At 42.6% G+C, this 17,259-nt stretch overlaps 1 protein-coding gene and 1 pseudogene across 1 annotated transcript; one reads left to right on the top strand and one right to left on the bottom strand.

The window, feature by feature from the left end:
• Window positions 1-14,112: 14,112 nt before the first annotated feature.
• On the bottom strand, window positions 14,113-14,479 carry LOC147431957 (small ribosomal subunit protein eS26y-like; annotated as a pseudogene).
• Window positions 14,480-14,750: 271 nt separating this feature from the next.
• LOC147431956 (PHD finger-like domain-containing protein 5A) lies at window positions 14,751-15,617 on the top strand. The gene is made up of 2 exons (XM_086493064.1): window positions 14,751-14,919; window positions 15,454-15,617. Exons 1-2 carry the CDS (start codon window positions 14,751-14,753, stop codon window positions 15,615-15,617), a joined length of 333 nt encoding a protein of 110 aa, XP_086349190.1.
• The last annotated feature ends 1,642 nt before the right edge of the window (window positions 15,618-17,259 follow it).

Raw genomic sequence — 17,259 nt, 5'->3', positions numbered from 1 at the left:
AGTATTTCAGTGAGCTGAAGAACATTGTTTCACCTCAGGGGATGATGGAGGTGTGTGACAGCGCAAGAATAAGTTTCAAGGCCTACGAAGCTTTGTATAGGCTTGTCACACTAGGTCACAGAGAAAAAGGTTTGTTTAGGTTGCTGCCAACACCTTAGAGTGTTAGCGTCGCAAAAAGGTGCGCCAATAATGATGTTGCAAGCTTGTTGGGTGGATTTCAATATGTGGAGGATGTCCTACCACTAGAAGAGAACAAATCTTGTCGTTACAACGAGTTCAATAATGTCTAGGTTGACTTGTTGAAGCTCAAGGAGTCAATGATCAAATTTTATGGGTTGACACAGGAAGAGTGTGATGGCAAAGTTATATTTGTGATGAAGCTTGATGAGTGCCAGATTGTCAAAGGTCAACGACTCAAAAGGGTAAGCGTTACGCTTATGAACAGAGCCTTGGTGGGCATTGATGTTGAGCTAAATTCCAGCGAGTGGGGAAACACCTGTTTAGGTGTTCAGTCCAAGAAGAATATTTGGTGGCTGGCAACTTTTCATCTCCCACATGAGACATATGAGTATCTCAAATGGTATTTTAATCACACCCCAATCGTTGGCGTCATTCGGCAACAACAAGAAAGACAACGATTGCAGGTTTCAGATCTGGGTACGTTCCAAGTGGAGTGGCATTTGGCAGGAGACTTGAAAACTCTCAAGTGTATGTTAGGATGCAAGCAAGGTGCAATGACCCTCTTTCCATGCATTTATTGCTACCATAGTAAAGTCTCACTAGGAACTGAGGGCAAGGGTAAGGGTAAGGGTGGCAAAGCTACAGTCAACTCTGCGAAAGGCAAAGATAAGTGTAAGGGTGGCAAAGCTGCAGTCAATTCTGTGAAAGGTGTGACCACTACACAAACAGTGGGTAAAGCACTCCAACAATGGTTTCAAGTATCCTCAATTGTAACTAGAGTGTACCCCCTAATCGAGACATGGATGATCCAAATTGAGATCCTATTATATCAATTCCTCTGATAAATGTGCATGTGTGCACTCTTCATGCCCGTCTACAAATTCTTGACAAGTTGTTGATGCTCCATATTAATTATGCTTGGAATATGGAGCCTGTAGAAAGAAGGGAAGAGTGTATTAGAGAACTTGAATCTATTCTATCAAGCGTTGGCCTTCATGGCGGTGCATTAGAGCTATCAAAGGATAGGAAGGCATCTCTAAGTACACAGGATTGTCCTAATAAAATATGTATGGGTGGTAGTAAAGCTAGGCATATGCTTTCAGACTATTCTAACTCTCAAAGTCCCAATGAGTTTCAATTGTGGAAAAAGGTGTGTGACATACCACCTTCAGAGGTAACGAAGCAACCCTAGGAATTAAGCGTGCTCGTGTGTGGCAGTCTGTAGATGATATTTTTGGTTTGCTTGAAAAGGCAAATCTAACTTCTGCTGAGATATCCACTTTAAAGTTTGTAATCAATAGTTTCACAGCGCAAATGGTGGATGCCTGGGGGGAGACACACATAACACATTACATGGTGGGTTGAACACTTTGTCTTTGGATTAAAAAAAACATCAGTATTTGAACTAAAGGTTTATATTTTTGCAGCATATTCGTTTTGCTCATAGCTCATTTTTTCTCGACACATTTGGCTCATTGGGCATCTGGAGTAGCCAAGGAATGGAGCGCTCACACTATCAAGCAAAAGCATTGTATTTAAAAAATACAAGGCATGGAGGTGGGAGGAAAAGAGCAATGCCCTGCACAAAATGTACAATTGGTTCTACAGAGTTTTAGCGAGAAGAGAAAGGAAGAAGACTAGAGTGCAAAGAACCTTGAAATGCAGAATAGAGAAAGTGGTTGAGGCGATCGCAATCATATCATGCTTCTAGTGCAAAAGATCGATTTTGACGGTGGTTGGCGACAAGGCGACGAAATGGCAGACGTTGGGTGGAAAATCAATAAATTTTTGACATTAACCATTCCCATATTGAGCTTACATTGTAATGCCACGTGATTTGTTGACGCCCAGTCAGTGGTCTTATGTAACAAATTTCGACAATTTTGGAATTTTAATGGTATTATTAAGTTTTTAAGTTTTTTTAAAAAAAAATAGTACTTTATAAATCAAAACTCACAACTTGAAGTTCATTTCTTGTTTACACATTCTAGAAGATCCACTCGAGCACAAACGCACACGCACTCACATCTCGCACCACATGGACGATTCATAAGAGCAGGCTGGCACTACGCACAACAATACCATCACAACCACTCACACCACAGAAAATCCGCAGCTGGAACCCCATGCAGAATCCACGGCTTCAAATCCACATCCTCAACCACAAGTGGATAACCCAATGCCCCAGCTTGCTCCAAACACCCAAGAGCCTCCCCAACCATCAAATCCAGATGATCAAAGCAACATGCGACATATATTTGGACGATTTAACCCATGCCACTCGCACACCTCTTCTAGATCCCCCACCGATTTCACCTCTTTGCAGAGCAAAGCAAGAAACAGAAGATGAATATCGAGGTCCGCTTGAAAATCCACCGCCATCGCCTCTTGCCACAACCACTGGTGCTCACACCACCCCACATACTACGCCGCGAAAGTTTCCACCACGAATCAAAGAAAGAGTAATCAAGGTAATACCAGGCGACCTGGTATCTAAAGCAAAAGAGTCCAAGAGGAGGAAAAGACAAAGGGAGAGGGAAAAGAAAGAGGCAGCTGAAAAGGAAGCCCTTAGAGTACAAGAAGAGCAGAGAAGACAAAGAGAGCAAGAGGAAAGGCAGAGAGCTGAGGCCGAGAGAGCTCATTTGGCCAACTTACAAGCACAAGCAGAGGCAGAGAAGAAGGCGACACAAGATAGAGCTCAATCCACCCAACAAGCAAAGACTGGGAGCTCAAAGCCTTCAAAAATCCCTCAGAGAGCCAAGCAATGTGCAAAAAGAAAAAGGGACAAGGTGACACCAAAAGAGTAGCAAACCCAAGAGGAGAGGAGGAAAAAATACAAAGATGATCCTCCTCAATGGGCTAGGCAGGTGGCTCCTCCACCACCACCAACAACAAAGACAAAGCGGCGATGGAGGCCAGGCACAGTGGATCTGCGTGAGATCAGGAAATACCAAAAGAGCACTGAGCCAATCATACCCAAAGCGGCCTTCTCTCGGGTGGTGAGAGAGATGGTAGATGAATATAGTGATTCCATTGACAAGAATACAACGTGTAGCTTTACTGGTCTTACAGGATGCTGCTGAATACATTTTGGTGTAGCTTTTTCAAGATGGCGTCTCCTGTGCCACCATCAAGGGACCTCAAACTCGAATGTCAGTGGGAGAACAGGCAACTGCTCTCCGGCGACTGTTTCAGCTGGTTAGAGTAACCACAAAAATGATGCAGCAAGAGAACCAGGTTGTCCTTAACTTCTTAGAATTTGTGTCTGATTCCCCAGTTCTCTTGTATGCTTTACCCCTTCATAAGATGTAGTTTATCCCATGTACTCTCTCTTCATGAGATTTGTAATCTTCCTCTATAATATCAACTGGCGAATTTCTACCATTCCGAGCAATTGTTCAATTTTAATTTGTACATTGTTTTTTATATGTATTTGAATTGTTGGATATGTTAAATTTAAGTTCACCACCATGGCTCCATTTTCGCCCGTCGAGGCGCACACATGCACAGAACCTCGAAGATGCAGCCACTGGGCGACCGGGGGGAGCGTCTCGGAGATAATTTTGCGAAATGGGGCGACCGGGGGGGGGTACGGGGTCAAGAAGGGCATGTGACGCATCGGCGGCGTCGGGCGGGGTTGGATGGTGCAAAAAAAGCCCCTGTGCGCCATGGTGCGCAGGGAGCAATTCTGTCACTGGCGGGGTCGGACGGTGCAAAAAAAGCCCATGGAGTAAGGAGCAATTCTATCACTGACAGAATTGCTCCCTGCGCACCGTGGCGCACATGGGATTTTTTTGCACCGTCCGACCCCGCCCGGCGCCGCCAATGCGTCACATGCCCTTCTTGATCCCGTACCACCCCCCCCCCCCCCCCCCCCCTTCCTCGTCGCCCCGTTTCGCAAAATTATCTTCGAGACGCTCCACCCGGCTGCCTAGTGGCTGCATGTTTGAGGTTTTGTGCACGTGTGTGCCTCGGCGGGCGAAAATGGAAATTATTGAACAATATGAATAAAAAAACAAGTACTGAATGGTGACAAAAATCATTGACAAAAACATTTATCTTTATTGATTTGAATATTACATCATGGTCGATTGGTTTTTCTACGAATTACATCTTTGGGTAATGGGCGAATGGCTGACTTGACACCAAGGGATTTTACAATTTCCTCTGGGTTTGTCAACCCTTGACCTAGGCTCAAGGCGCAGTGGGAGAGGACTGAGCCTGGGTGTTTGCCTGTAAAGGCATACAATGCTGCCTTTCGGTCCACCAATATACATTTGTGAGCGTTTAAGGTGAGAGAATCTTTAGGGAGTACGCCACTTAATGCTTTACACTTTAGCAGCTCTGTAGAACCATTCTTGGAGAACTCTCTGTGAGCAACTCTAAGAATCGATGGCCCCAGATGGTTCAGGTAGTGCCAAAGAGAACTATCTCTACCCGTGGAGACGTTGCGCGAACCTCCAGTACGCATTGCAAAATTATCAACATGATAAGCCGTCTGTAAAGCATTTTAATTGATATTAACACTTGTAGTAAGGAATACTAGAAATTCTACCAGGTTTAGATTTATTTACCTCAGTTTCTTCATCCCTCTCTTCATGATTCTTCTTTGTAAGATCGATGCTAGATTGATCATCTCTACCAATTGCAATCAGTGGTTTGTGTGGATGAAATGCGCTCTCTGGTACGCTTTCGTAGAAAGAGGCACATGATTTTATTTCTACTAGTGTACTTGCTATTGTTTGCACCAGCTGTTGTTCGTTTTCATTGGGGAGGAAGGAGAGGCTTGCTGGGAGATCTTAATCTTCGAAATCAATTTGAAAATTGACTTTCTCTTCCTTCCCACTGGGATCCTTCATGCCCGCATAGATAGCAAGCACTGCAAGTGACCCATCTTCTCTGAGTCCTAACGTTTTGGCAATGTCGTCAAGGAACAGAAACTGACGATCATCCACCACCACTGGATGCAAAGTGAGAATTTGGAGGTCCGGGATCTCTTCCAACACCTCATCTCCCTCTATCATTTGATCTTCCTCCTCAATGGCGTTGGGATCTTGCATGAGTACGAGTGCCATAGATGCTTTGGCCTGCTCATCTACCTCTTTGATAAGTTCATTTGATTCCTCCACAATGGTCACAGGAGGTCTTTGGTTGACCTTTTCCTTTGATTTTCCCTTGTCCATGCCCTCAAGCACAAGTAATGTTAGAACCATGTCCCATGAAATAAATTGGGTGCCTATGCACCCCATGCCCAAATCCATGATATCATCCTCATCCTCTGTCTTGAAGTCCCGTTCCGTGAGGCCTTTAATAAACCTCAACAAGCTGAAAGTTTTTGTCAGCCGCATAGAGATGCTTCAAGAAATCCACTGGCAACCACGCCGTGTCGGATCCCTCAAATATTATGGCATATTCCTCCATGTGCTGCGCCATGTAGTCAAGAAAGCTTCTGAATGCCTCTGCATGAAGGTTGGCAGTAGCCCGCATGTCAATTTTCCCCTCGAACACACTGAGTAGTTCATGTGCTCGATCTACAAGTCCTACCTTTTCTAATTGTGTGAGAAGTGCATCAGTAGACGTTGCCATGGGTTCGTTCGCGAAGAAGATGCGAAGAGAGCTTAGAGCTAGAGTTTTGTGAATGTGAGAAATGAAGTTTAAAAACTAAAAAGTCACTTATATACCCAAAGTCACTTTTTTAAAATCGCTTAACTTAATGTCAAAAGAACTTAAAACTTTAATTTTAAACAAAATCACGCGACAAAGTATTGAAAGACACCAACATTGAAAACATTTGTGCTCCACAATAAATAAATTGCACGTTTCAATCGAAAACTTGAACAAGCTGCGAATAAACAAGTATGCACAAAAACAAGATTCAAAACACTGTATGTATTAATGGGGACAAAATCCATGTCAGTTACAAGCTTTTACAAAAATACATCCCGAAAACGGAATGTTCTCACACAGAACGCTCTTCTCTTTCCTGGAGCGAACAATCTTTTCATTGATTACAAAGAGATATTGTTTGGGCAAGGTATATCTGAGATTAAGATACTCACGAAGGTGACTAAGATACTCGCGAAGGTGACTAAGATGCTACTCATTGTTCACTATAATGTGGTGCACTGCATCATCGTGGAGATGTATTTGCAGGTCAACTGATTCTCTAGCAGCAACCTCAGAGTCTAGTGCCTCCCATTCTCCCATTGTCAGCTTCCATCTTCTATAGGGAAAGACCATCGACAAGCTTTGCTTTGCAATATGGTATCTGAACACCACCTTGTCAGCAACTATAGAGCACTTGATTCTATCTCCCTGGTGGTTGATCACCTTAGTTTCCCATCCAGCTACAAGAAACCCGTTGATCGTACTTCCCCCTTTGCAAGTCCACATTGTTGGTGTCTTGTGAACACTCTGAAGTCGATATAAACACAAACACATAAAGAGACATAAACCATGTTACCGTGGCTTTATGAGAACCATAGGTGCACTTCATTGCTGCTTGCACATCCACCTCGATTCTCCTTTTGGTTGCTGCAATCAAGGCACTATCTGGCTTAGGCCATTCCAAACTCTCCAAGGTTGGTGAGTGAACCAGAGATAGGTTACCATATCCATTTTGCCTAGGTGTGACATAAGTATGATCATTAAAAAAAATGTCACGTGAAGCAAGCTCAGAGGATTGACAACCAACATAGAGCAATTTGCCAAGCTTAGTGTGGATGGCCTCAAAAGTTCCAGTGAAGGACTCTATTGGCTCCCACTCTACAAAATCAGATGGAAAAACATATGTAAACATGAACAAAAAGCAATGGAAATATTACAGTCATCAAAATCAACACACAAGGTAGAAATACTAAATAGATAACTGAAAAACTTGCAAGAGGGGTAAAAACTACAATTTGTAAGAAACCTCGATGGAGCCACTGTTGTCTCTAGATTCAGTTGTGAAGCAACATACACATGCTGCACCTTCGCAAGCCTCTTACCGTCTTGTGTTTGCTTGAACTCCATGATTCTTCCCTTCCAATGGTGTGCTCGAGAAGCCATGTGTCTCCTTGAGACCTTGTGTGCACCTCTTGAGCTGGGCTGCATTGTCTCCCACATCATTCGTTTTAACTCCATCGTCACCCAATATTCATTGTCGTCTTTTACATTGCTGCATGAAATGGAGTCAATGACACTCCTAGGTCGTCGAGTACCTGATGATGCCATGGGAAATAGTGGCACAACCTGCACACAAACACTTATGATTAGACATTGCACATCCATGTTCTCAGTTGTATAAAGAGCAAGAATCTTGATGGTACACAAAGGTGAAGGATGCCACTTACTGCTATACTGTTCCACCTGCTTGTTGTCTTAATGTGGAAGAAATGTTGCAAAGCTTGAGAGGGAAGTAGATCCTCTCTAGAGAGCTTAATGGAGAAGGAGCAAAGAAACCTGTTGAGGAAAGAAAGAGGGATGATGTAGCAGAAGGATATGCTGTAGACTTCAGCTTTAGCTAGAGGTGTTTAGTTAAGCCCATGGAGTAATGGAGAACTTCAGTCTGAGGAGAATGTAGCCCTCAAGAATTCAGTAAGCTTGAGGAGGGAAAGGAGGTTCAAACTTCTGCTGTAGAGCTTTTGGGAGGGAAAACTGAAAGGAAGGAAAGAGAAACAAGGTGAAGTGAAGAGAAGTGAGAGATGGCACAGTAGAGAGAGAGGGAGGGAATGACCAACACGTTTTTGGAGGGGACCCCTTTTAGGAGAGAGAGAGGGGGGGGAGAAACTGGCAGCCAATAGAAAGGATTGGTTTTTACTATTTAGAGAAAAGTTTATTTTTTTGAATTTATAAGAGATTTTCTCTTTGTATCTTATAAAAGGGTACAAGTTTGACCACTTACTTTTAGGCCCTGCCATACCCACCATTTCAGTCCACATGGAATCCACCCATTTGCCCCTTCCATAATCTCCTTTTTAATACCATGGCAAATAAAGAGGCCCCCTTAGACCCCATTCCCTTCCTAATGCACACATGTTCTTGTAAGGTTAATGATCATACCTGTCAAATCCGGTGTAGTAAGAGCTACCGAGGTGGTTGCAGCAGGCAGAAACAAATCCAAAAACCCTATGCTTTTGTGTCTCTCTCTCTCTCTCTCTCTCTCTCTCTCTCTCTCTCTCTCTCTCTCTCTCTCTCTCAATGCCAATGAGCTTATGTTGCCCCATTTGACTATATGTTCCTAGTCTACCCGGAATGCCCCATTTATTGTCATAATAACTAATATCTAATTCTCCTAAATGATTTTCTCATGTTAAGCTGCTCATTTAATATGGGGAAGTACCAGGGGAGAAAAAGCTAGAATATTGGTTAAGTTGATAGACCGGCCACAGTAGGGATCCAAAGGGGGGGCCATCTGCAAAAGAGCAATGTGCAACAATGCTAAGGTTCAGCCGATTAAGACTTCCAAAATGCTAAGGTTCCAAAATTCAAAGGTTCTGTCCAATGGTCAAAAGCTTAGAAAATTTGGATGCTTTGTATGTGTAAAAAAGTCTTCCCAAGTCCTACAAAGGAGGGGGCAAGCCCAAAATGTAGGGGATGAGAGAGAAACTTACACACACACACACACACACACACACACACACACACAAGCTCCCTTTACACAGAGGGAATGAGGGACACATGTCAGCTCCCTAGGCCAAATGCCCACAAGGTGTACTCAAATCCTATTGGATGGCCATGGAGGTGGACCAATGAGAATTAGGATAGAGTAAATCTAGTTTGATTAATTACAAAACACTTAATAAAATAACCAATAGGAATTAAGCTCTCTAGAAGACTATTGGACAGTCTCCCAACGGGTCCAATGAGCATTCAACAACCCAATGGCTTGCCTGATTCCTATCGGCCAGGAGACAAAGGGGTCCAATGAGAGTTTAATTGCATTAATTAATTACCTAAAGCTCTCACAAAAGGGGAAAGGGGGACACATGTCACAAGACTATCACTTATGCTACTTAACTTTCATTGGCTAAGCTGGGAGAGGTCCAATGAGGTGCTAGCAAGAGCAAATAGCAAGAGGCGTCGACCAAGAGAGAGAGGGGGCTGATTTTTCAAAGGCAATTATCCACACACACTCACACAAGTCTATGTGGTGTGAAGCAAGAAGACTATCTCTCTCTCTCCTTCTCAAGCTTTAATGGAAAGCTTATCACCTACTCCAAGCTTGTGAGAAGGGAAGCCTACATCAACAACTCTTGGCTATGTGATGCAAATCCAACCAAGATCCAAGCTTCAATGCATGCTCAGGCTCCTCTACCATGCTAATCACTAAGCTAAGCTATGCTAATATGAGTGATTATGTGAGGAGATGTACATATTTCTCGTAAGACTAGTCCTTCTTCCTCTCAATCTACTCTCATATTGTGCTAGCTCTCACCATCCTCGAAGGTGTGTGAGGTCTTGGGTCTGAGACCGTGAGGGAATTGATGTTGTGTTTTATAAGTTTTTGGCTTAGTGCTTGAAGCTTCCATCTTCATTGCACTAGCTAGTATTGAAGGAACACAAAGAATTGTATTGTAAAATGTCTCTCTTGATGGGAGAAAACCATAATACAAAGCCTTTTGGAGGGGGGACCAACTCCATGTAAATTAGATCCTCAACTTTTGTCAATAGCTTAATTTCTCTCTTTTGAAGTATTGTTCATGCTATCTAACTGGGTGTTATGCTTTTTGTTGCTCTCTCTCCACCCAAGCACTCTTGTTATTCTCATTAGGAATCTATTCTAATGAAATGCTCACTATGTTCATGCTATTTTCCGCTACACATGACAAGTTACTAGGCCATTAAATGTTACCTTGGTATCCGAGCACAAGGTTTCTCTTTTCTGTCTCAAGAAGTGAGGTCCTCAAGCTAGCTATAAATGGTTGGTATTATTAATTGCATGTGAGTAAGTAGAATAGGGATTCTTCAGCCTTGTAGTGCACCTGCCTTCGTGCAGATAATGGGGCATCACCGTCGAGAGCTATGGTCTTAATAGTGGAGTCCTATGAGACTTGCCTACGGCTTAACCACTATTGAGCTATTAGAAGCTTGACAGGAGCCGGTGTTGTTTTGGTGTTGAACGACCCTCTCTTCTATTCCTTGCAATTAATGATATTTGAGCCACGAGTACAATAGCTTGAGTGTTTTTTCTAAAGGGGTAAAGAGGAGTAGCAACTAGGGCTTGAAGTGCCATGGTACACCTAAAAAGTTTACACCTAAAAGTTGTTAGAATGGATGACAATATTAAAGAAAGTGAAATTAATGTTGATAACTTTGATTTTGCTAATGAGCAGGCTACTAAATATGCCCCTATGCTTGTTAACTATCTTGTTTCTAGGCTTCAACAAGCCATGGGCAATCCATCCCTCCAAGGTGAAGTGCAACGGCAGCTTTGTGCTCATGGAATTCTCCAAGCTCCCCACCATGACGACAGAACACCTAAGAAGCCTCCTTGTGGAACTCCCAAAAGAGGTCTCTCTCCTATTCGGGAAGAAGAAGAGAATCCATATGAAGGGCTCAGAAGTTTGTTGCTTGATTATGCATCTCCTTCTCAAAGGAGAATTCAAGAGCCTCCACCAAAGGAACGAGAAAGAAGTGAGTCTCCTACCACCTCGGTGGAGATGGCTCCACGAAGACGGTGGGCTAAACGCTCTCCATCACCTCCAAAAATGAGAAGACCATCGCACACTTCTCCACACCATACTTCAAAGAGGGATGACAAAAAGCAAGAGAAGAAAAAGGCGAGAAAGAGGACACCCTCTTCTCCATATTCTTCATCCTCTTCCTCTTATAAAAGTGATGGTGAAGACAAAGAAGATCAAGGCAAGAAAAAGGCGAGAAAGAGGTCACCCTCTTCTCCATCTTCCTCAAATTCTTCATCTTCAGAAGAAAGTGATGGTGCAACCTTTGAACCATCAAAAAGAAGAGGCCATAGGAAATCCTATGCTGCATGGAAGAGGTCATCCAAGCTCAAGAATTTCAAAGAGGGAGGGAAGAGCATCTATTTCCTTACCTACGATGGCACCTTTGGTGCTACGGACAAAGTCTTGGTCTTTATCCAACAGTTCAATGCGGCGTTTGGAGATGAGGGCTTCACGGAGTCTTCTAAGCTACGCCATGTAGCTATGCATTTTCAAAAGTCCGCCAGACAATGGTGGTCTAGCCTATGGGCCAACGGTGAAGCTCCACGAACATGGAAAGCTTTAAGAGCTTCCATTATGAAGCAGTTTTTGGCCACCTATGCCAAAGACAAAGTACTCACCGAATGGCGAAGCTTGAAGCTCTCTCCCTATGAATCCATTCACAAATATGTAGACAAGTTTTGGGACCTACAACTGAAATCCATTGTCTTCAAAAAGTTGGATTTTGGAGAGCAAAAACAACAATTTTGTGTGGGCTTAACTGAAGAAATGGCGGAGTATGTCAACTCCAAAGGCCACGCACCATATCGGCGGTTATACACCATACTATGGTGGCTTCTTGAATCAATTTCCAAACAGGGGCTAAGAGAAATTCTAAGCCCATAAAAAGCAAGGGTTCCAATGAGACTAAGGGGAAGGACAATGTCCAAAAGTCTCCTAAGGGAAATTCCAAAAAATCTAAAGAGAAGGTAGTTTACAAAGGCAAAAATAAACTCTCTCCTGAAGAGCTTGAGCGTTATTGCAAGGATAACCGATGTTTCAAGTGTGGAAATCAAGGGCATGCGTACCGCACTTGTCCCCAAAAGAACACCCACCATGAACCTCCTAGAGCTACCTTGGTCAAAATCCAAGAGGAGGAAACTCATCACAAAGGATCTCCTCTCTGCCATGCTTGGGAAAAGGTAAGAGAACATGATTCTTTTATTCTCTTTGACCCTGGTTCTACTCAAAATTTCATATCCACAGAGTTGACCATAGGCATCCAAGCCTATGAGATGGGAGATGTCCTATCTGCAGATGGTGCTTTCAAGGGGCAAGAACCTTCAGTCACTCCCTTGAGGCTCCATGTCCAAAGCTATGTGGAGAAAGAGGAATTTTTTATCTCTCCTCTCAAGCATGAGGATGTAATCCTAGGGGCACCATGGTTTGATCGCATGGCTGCCAATGTTAAATTCCCTGAAAGGAGAATCTCCTTTAGGTTTAGGGAAAAAGATATGTACATAGATGCCAAGCAAATGGTAACACCATACCCATTGTACATACACAACCTTTACGAATAAGTCAATAAAGAGCTCTATTTTCGTGTACATGATTTTTGTTAAAGATTCTCAAAATGAACCTAATGTTTTAACAAAAGAAAATAAACACACTGACAAGAAATTAGAGTTATTCAATTTTCTCATGGGGTATCAAGATGCCTTTATTGACGACATCCCTTGTGAGCTACCTCCTAAACGAGGCAATGATGACCATGCAATTGAACTTCTTCCAGGAAGTTCACCCCCTAACAAACCTCCTTATAGAGTTTCTCAAGCTCAACAAGAGGAGATTATGCAGCAAGTGCATGAGTTAGTTGAGAAGGGAATGGTTAGGCCTAGCTCGTCTCCATTTTGCTCACCTGTACTATTAGTGCAAAAGAAAGACGACACATATCGTATGTGTGTCGACTATAGATCACTAAAGAGGATCACTATCAAGAATAGGTTTCCCGTTCCACGGATAGAAGACCTATTTGATAAGCTACAAGGGTCCACCTACTTCAGTAGGATTGACCTAAAAAGTGTCTATCATCAAATAAGGATAGTTGATCAAGACATTGTAAAGACCGCATTTTGCACTACGTTTGGTCTTTACGAATATACTCTATGCCTTTTGGCTTGACCAATGCACCAACCACATTCAACCGCTTGATGGAGAAGCTATTCAGGCCTCACTGAACCTTTACTGGAGTGTTCTTTGATGATATCATCATCTACTCTAATTCATTAGACGAACACAAGCAACACCTCCAGGTAATATTTCAAGTTCTAAGAGGGAATAAACTTTATGTTAATCGAAAGAAAAGTGAATTTTTCTTACAAGAGATTCAATATTTAGGTCACATTATCTCTCAAGATGGCATCCAAATGGATCCATCAAAGTCAGAGGTAATAAAAGGATGGCCTAAACCAAGAAATCTTCATCATGAACTAAGTAGCTTTATAGGTATGTGTGCATACTATAGACGCTTCATAGAAAAGTTCTCACTAATAGAAGGACCATTACATGACGTAACAAAGAAAAACGTTAGGTATACATGGTCTACGAAGGAGAACAATGCTTTCGAAAAGCTTATCTCTCAACCTGTGCTTACACTACCGGATCTCTCAAAGCCATTTGAGGTCCAATGTGACGCTTGTGGTGATTGCCTTGGAGCTGTTTTGCTCCAAGAAGAGCATGCCATAGCCTTTGAGATTTACCTCTAAATTTTAAAGTTGAAGGTGAGAAAACCTTCAAAATTTGAAAAAAATTAGTGTAAATTGGTATATAAAACTTCAGATTTAGTCAGTTTACCTCTATTGTTTCCAACATGTAGGTTTGACAAGCTTTTGGAAAAAGTTTTTTTTTTATAGCACTGGTCAGTCACTCTCAGCGACTCGGTTTAGTGAAATTTCAGTGTTTTGTCTCTTGTCACTCGTAGGGCTTCTCTTTGTCACGCACTCTCAGAGTCTTAGAAGCAAGTCGGACTCACTCTCTCTTTCTCTCTCTCTCTCTCTCTCTCTCTCTCTCTCTCTCTCTCTCTCTCTCTGAAAAAACTTTAGAAAGACATTTCCAAAACATCAGATACAAGCCCATCCAAAAGACTCAAAAGTCCCTCAACGTCCATCTTATTGATGGCTTCAACCACATTGGCAATGCTCGTAGCATACGTCTTCTAAGAATTCTATCATAGAAGTCAAAATTCACGGGCCTTCTTCCTCTCCTGGCTTATGCACTAATTAGCACCTCTTCACTTCCTAAGAGCACAAACATTGGTACGTTGATTTTGGTTATGCATATCCTCCTTGCGTCTAAACCTCTGTGGTAGCTCCCGAACTCTTCTTGCTGTGCGGGATCTCACACGACAACGCGAGAGTGAATGGCGCATGAAACGCAGTACAGCATTTTAGTGTAAAGCTTGGGAAGTGCGCACCCATCATAAACACAAGCATCCTGCACATCTCACACAGCAGCTTGTTCAAATAATGTTCCTTACAAGAAATCGCTCGGACAACCTTGTCCTTGGGCACACATCACCCACAGTTGGAGCACCTCATGGGGTTGGTGTGGCCTCTTCCGTGCTTGTTACGTCCACCGTTGCGACGCTTGACTGTCATGACTGCTTATGCCACAACTGCTTCTGTTTCCTCTTCGTCGTGGAGATCTCTCTCTCTCTCTCTCTCTCTCTCTCTCTCTCTCTCTTTCTCTCTCTCTCTCTCATTCTCATTTCCTACGACGTTAAAACTCTCTTCTTCTCAAAGAGTGCGCGCCCTCTTTGAGAGAGTTCAATTTTTATTTTTTTATTTTTTTATTTTTTTTGAGAGAGAGAGAGAGAGAGAGAGAGAGACTCTCAGCACACGCGAGGCAAGCAAGCACTAACGAGAAGCCATGGCGAAGCATCATCCTGATCTAATAATGTGTCACAAGCAACCGGGCATCGCTATAGGGCGACTGTGCGAGAAGTGCGATGGCAAGTGCGTGATTTGCGTTAACGATATAATACCAGACATTGTTCTCAAAGGACTGCTCTTGCTGCAGTACAATAGTCCAAGTGCACATTTTTAGGCTAGGTACAGCATCACCACGCACACATCCATCGTCTAGCAAGCCAATGCCATGTGAAGCGGAATTCTGCATAATATTCCATGCAGTGTTTAAGAAAAAAAAAAGGCAAAGTCTTCGACAGTGATCTTTGTGCAGACGCAATATAGCAGATGATACGTGTGTGTGTGTGTGTGTGTGTGTGTGTGTGTGTGTGTGAGAGAGAGAGAGAGAGAGAGAGAGAGAGAGAGATTCATTCCATAGAGAATGTCACGTAATAGAAATTACTTAACGTTACATCAAGACCCTGTCGTCATTGGCAAGAAGAGAGAAGAAATCGGAGCGTAAGTCACCATAATAGAGGATGAACGCAGGCGCTGATGCAAGCCACAGACAATCCTCTTCAATGCCATGCCACTTCCTTGTACTGCAGTAGTGCTCATGGCGCACTCCTGGTCCCCCACGTTGTATTAGAAGAGATCATGATCATGATCAGCTGAGCAACACATCAGCCCATGATGATCGACATAATGATGATCGACATCATGGTGCTGCATCATCTGCGGAGATGTCGGCATTTTTTATGCTTACTACTGCAAAGAGTGCACCCAGCAGAAGAAGGATAGAGATGGTTGCTTCAAAATTGTGAACCTTGGCAGTGCCAAAACTGATTTGTTCTATGGATGTAAGAAGTATGCTTTCAAAAACAGATAGGTCAGTGCACTCTCGCAACCTATCTTGAAATGTGTCATGCATATTGTGGGCTATGATAGCATGTTCTTGTAGATGTAAGAGTGCAAAGAATGCCTCTTAATCTTGGGCACCAATGAAGAGGCAGCTCCAACTTCCCCTCCTGTTAAACGAACAAAAACCACCTCCTCATATTCTTGCTGCCCTTTCTTCATCAGCATTGCATCTTCATCATGGGCGCAAACATGCATCACTCAGCTTCATGTCTACTGTCTAGTGGAGTTTACGGGTGGCTCCCTCAATGGTGACACTGAACTGCAGCAGGACTAGAAGTAGGGGAGCAATTAGCGCCACTGCCCTTGTGATCAAAGCCCTCAAGGAGCCCGAGCGCGAAGGAAGAAGATAAATGCATTGATGCAACTGGCTGCTTCTTGCAGGACTAAAATAGTAGTGATAGCCATTTTTCGGCTGTCATAGTGAGCTACCTCACCCTACCAAATTCACCCAAACACTATGGCTATCCCTACCATTTCACTGTATATAGACGTGTGTGAGTTAGGGGACTTTTCTCGTATTTTCTTAAAAATCCTCAATTAGCTAGTCACTGGGCTAGTTGAGCCAAAAAAATAAAAAAATAATTAAAAAAAGGTATATCATGGCCTCTTTGTGTGTAAATATTTCATTATATATATGGCCTAAATATAGGGATTTTTTATAATTATTTTGATATTTTATTTAAATATTTATACCTAGGTGTGTGTTTTATTAAACTTATGTATGCCTTCTTTCATCCTCTTGCACCATAAGTGTATTTTTTGCCAATGTGTACATACTCTAACCTCATATTTTTCTTTTATACAAATCACCCCCACATTTTCACCCTCACCCTCGTGAAAACAAAAAAATTGATTTCTACTTTCTTAGTCATGTTTATTATATTATTTTCATTTACTTGCATACCTTTTCCTCTTTCACCCAAAATAATACAAAGTGGTACCATATCATATGATTCCAATATCTTTCTATATCCATAATTCCTCCATATTTATTTATTTATTTTTTACTCAATATTCTAACACCATGTGCTCATTGAGCTAAAATCCATGAATAGTCCATACACTAGTCCCACCATGTATATATTGCTTTATTCACCAATAATCCTCCTCCATGCATGTGTAAAGGGCAACTTGGATGCTTTGTATTATGATATGACAAAGGAGGGGCTCACTCTTGGATGCATTGTACAAATTCAACAAAGAAGGGGGCCACTAAAAGACTTTTGCAGGCATAAAAAACAGGCTTTTTGGTGAGATTTTTGGCACCCATCTCCACTCCGAATTTGGAGTGGTGGTCAAAAGAGAAAATGTGGAACAAAAGCTGAATAATCACCTCAAAAATTTTGGTGATTTTTGGAGCAACCACCGGCCAGCTATGATTTTTTGAGTGGACCCCAGTCTGCCCACTTTTCTCACAAAGTAACCTATAGTCTTCTCTCACCTCCTTTCCCACTTCCACACACATACACTCATTCCTCTCCATCCCTCACTCAAACCTGCAACTTTCATGGCTTACTTCATCTTCTTCGTCATTTCCATCTCTCCTTACTCCATAGCTCAAAAGATTATCATCTCTACACACATATAACTCAATTTCTCTCTCTAGAATC

This window comes from Adiantum capillus-veneris, chromosome 21 (genome assembly GCF_014529385.1).
Source record: "Adiantum capillus-veneris isolate H3 chromosome 21, ASM1452938v2, whole genome shotgun sequence".
Lineage (NCBI taxonomy): Eukaryota > Viridiplantae > Streptophyta > Polypodiopsida > Polypodiales > Pteridaceae > Adiantum > Adiantum capillus-veneris.
The sequence above is the reverse complement of the archived record's forward strand: the minus strand, read 5'-3'. Positions and strand labels throughout refer to the sequence as shown.

Bases quoted from the DNA above. Each gene is read 5' to 3' on its own strand.
- LOC147431956 (XM_086493064.1), top strand. From the start codon at position 14,751: ATGGCGAAGCATCATCCTGATCTAATAATGTGTCACAAGCAACCGGGC. The intron at 14,920-15,453 runs ATTTTTAGGCTA...CGACATCATGGT, and splicing joins GTACAATAGTCCAAGTGCAC to GCTGCATCATCTGCGGAGAT.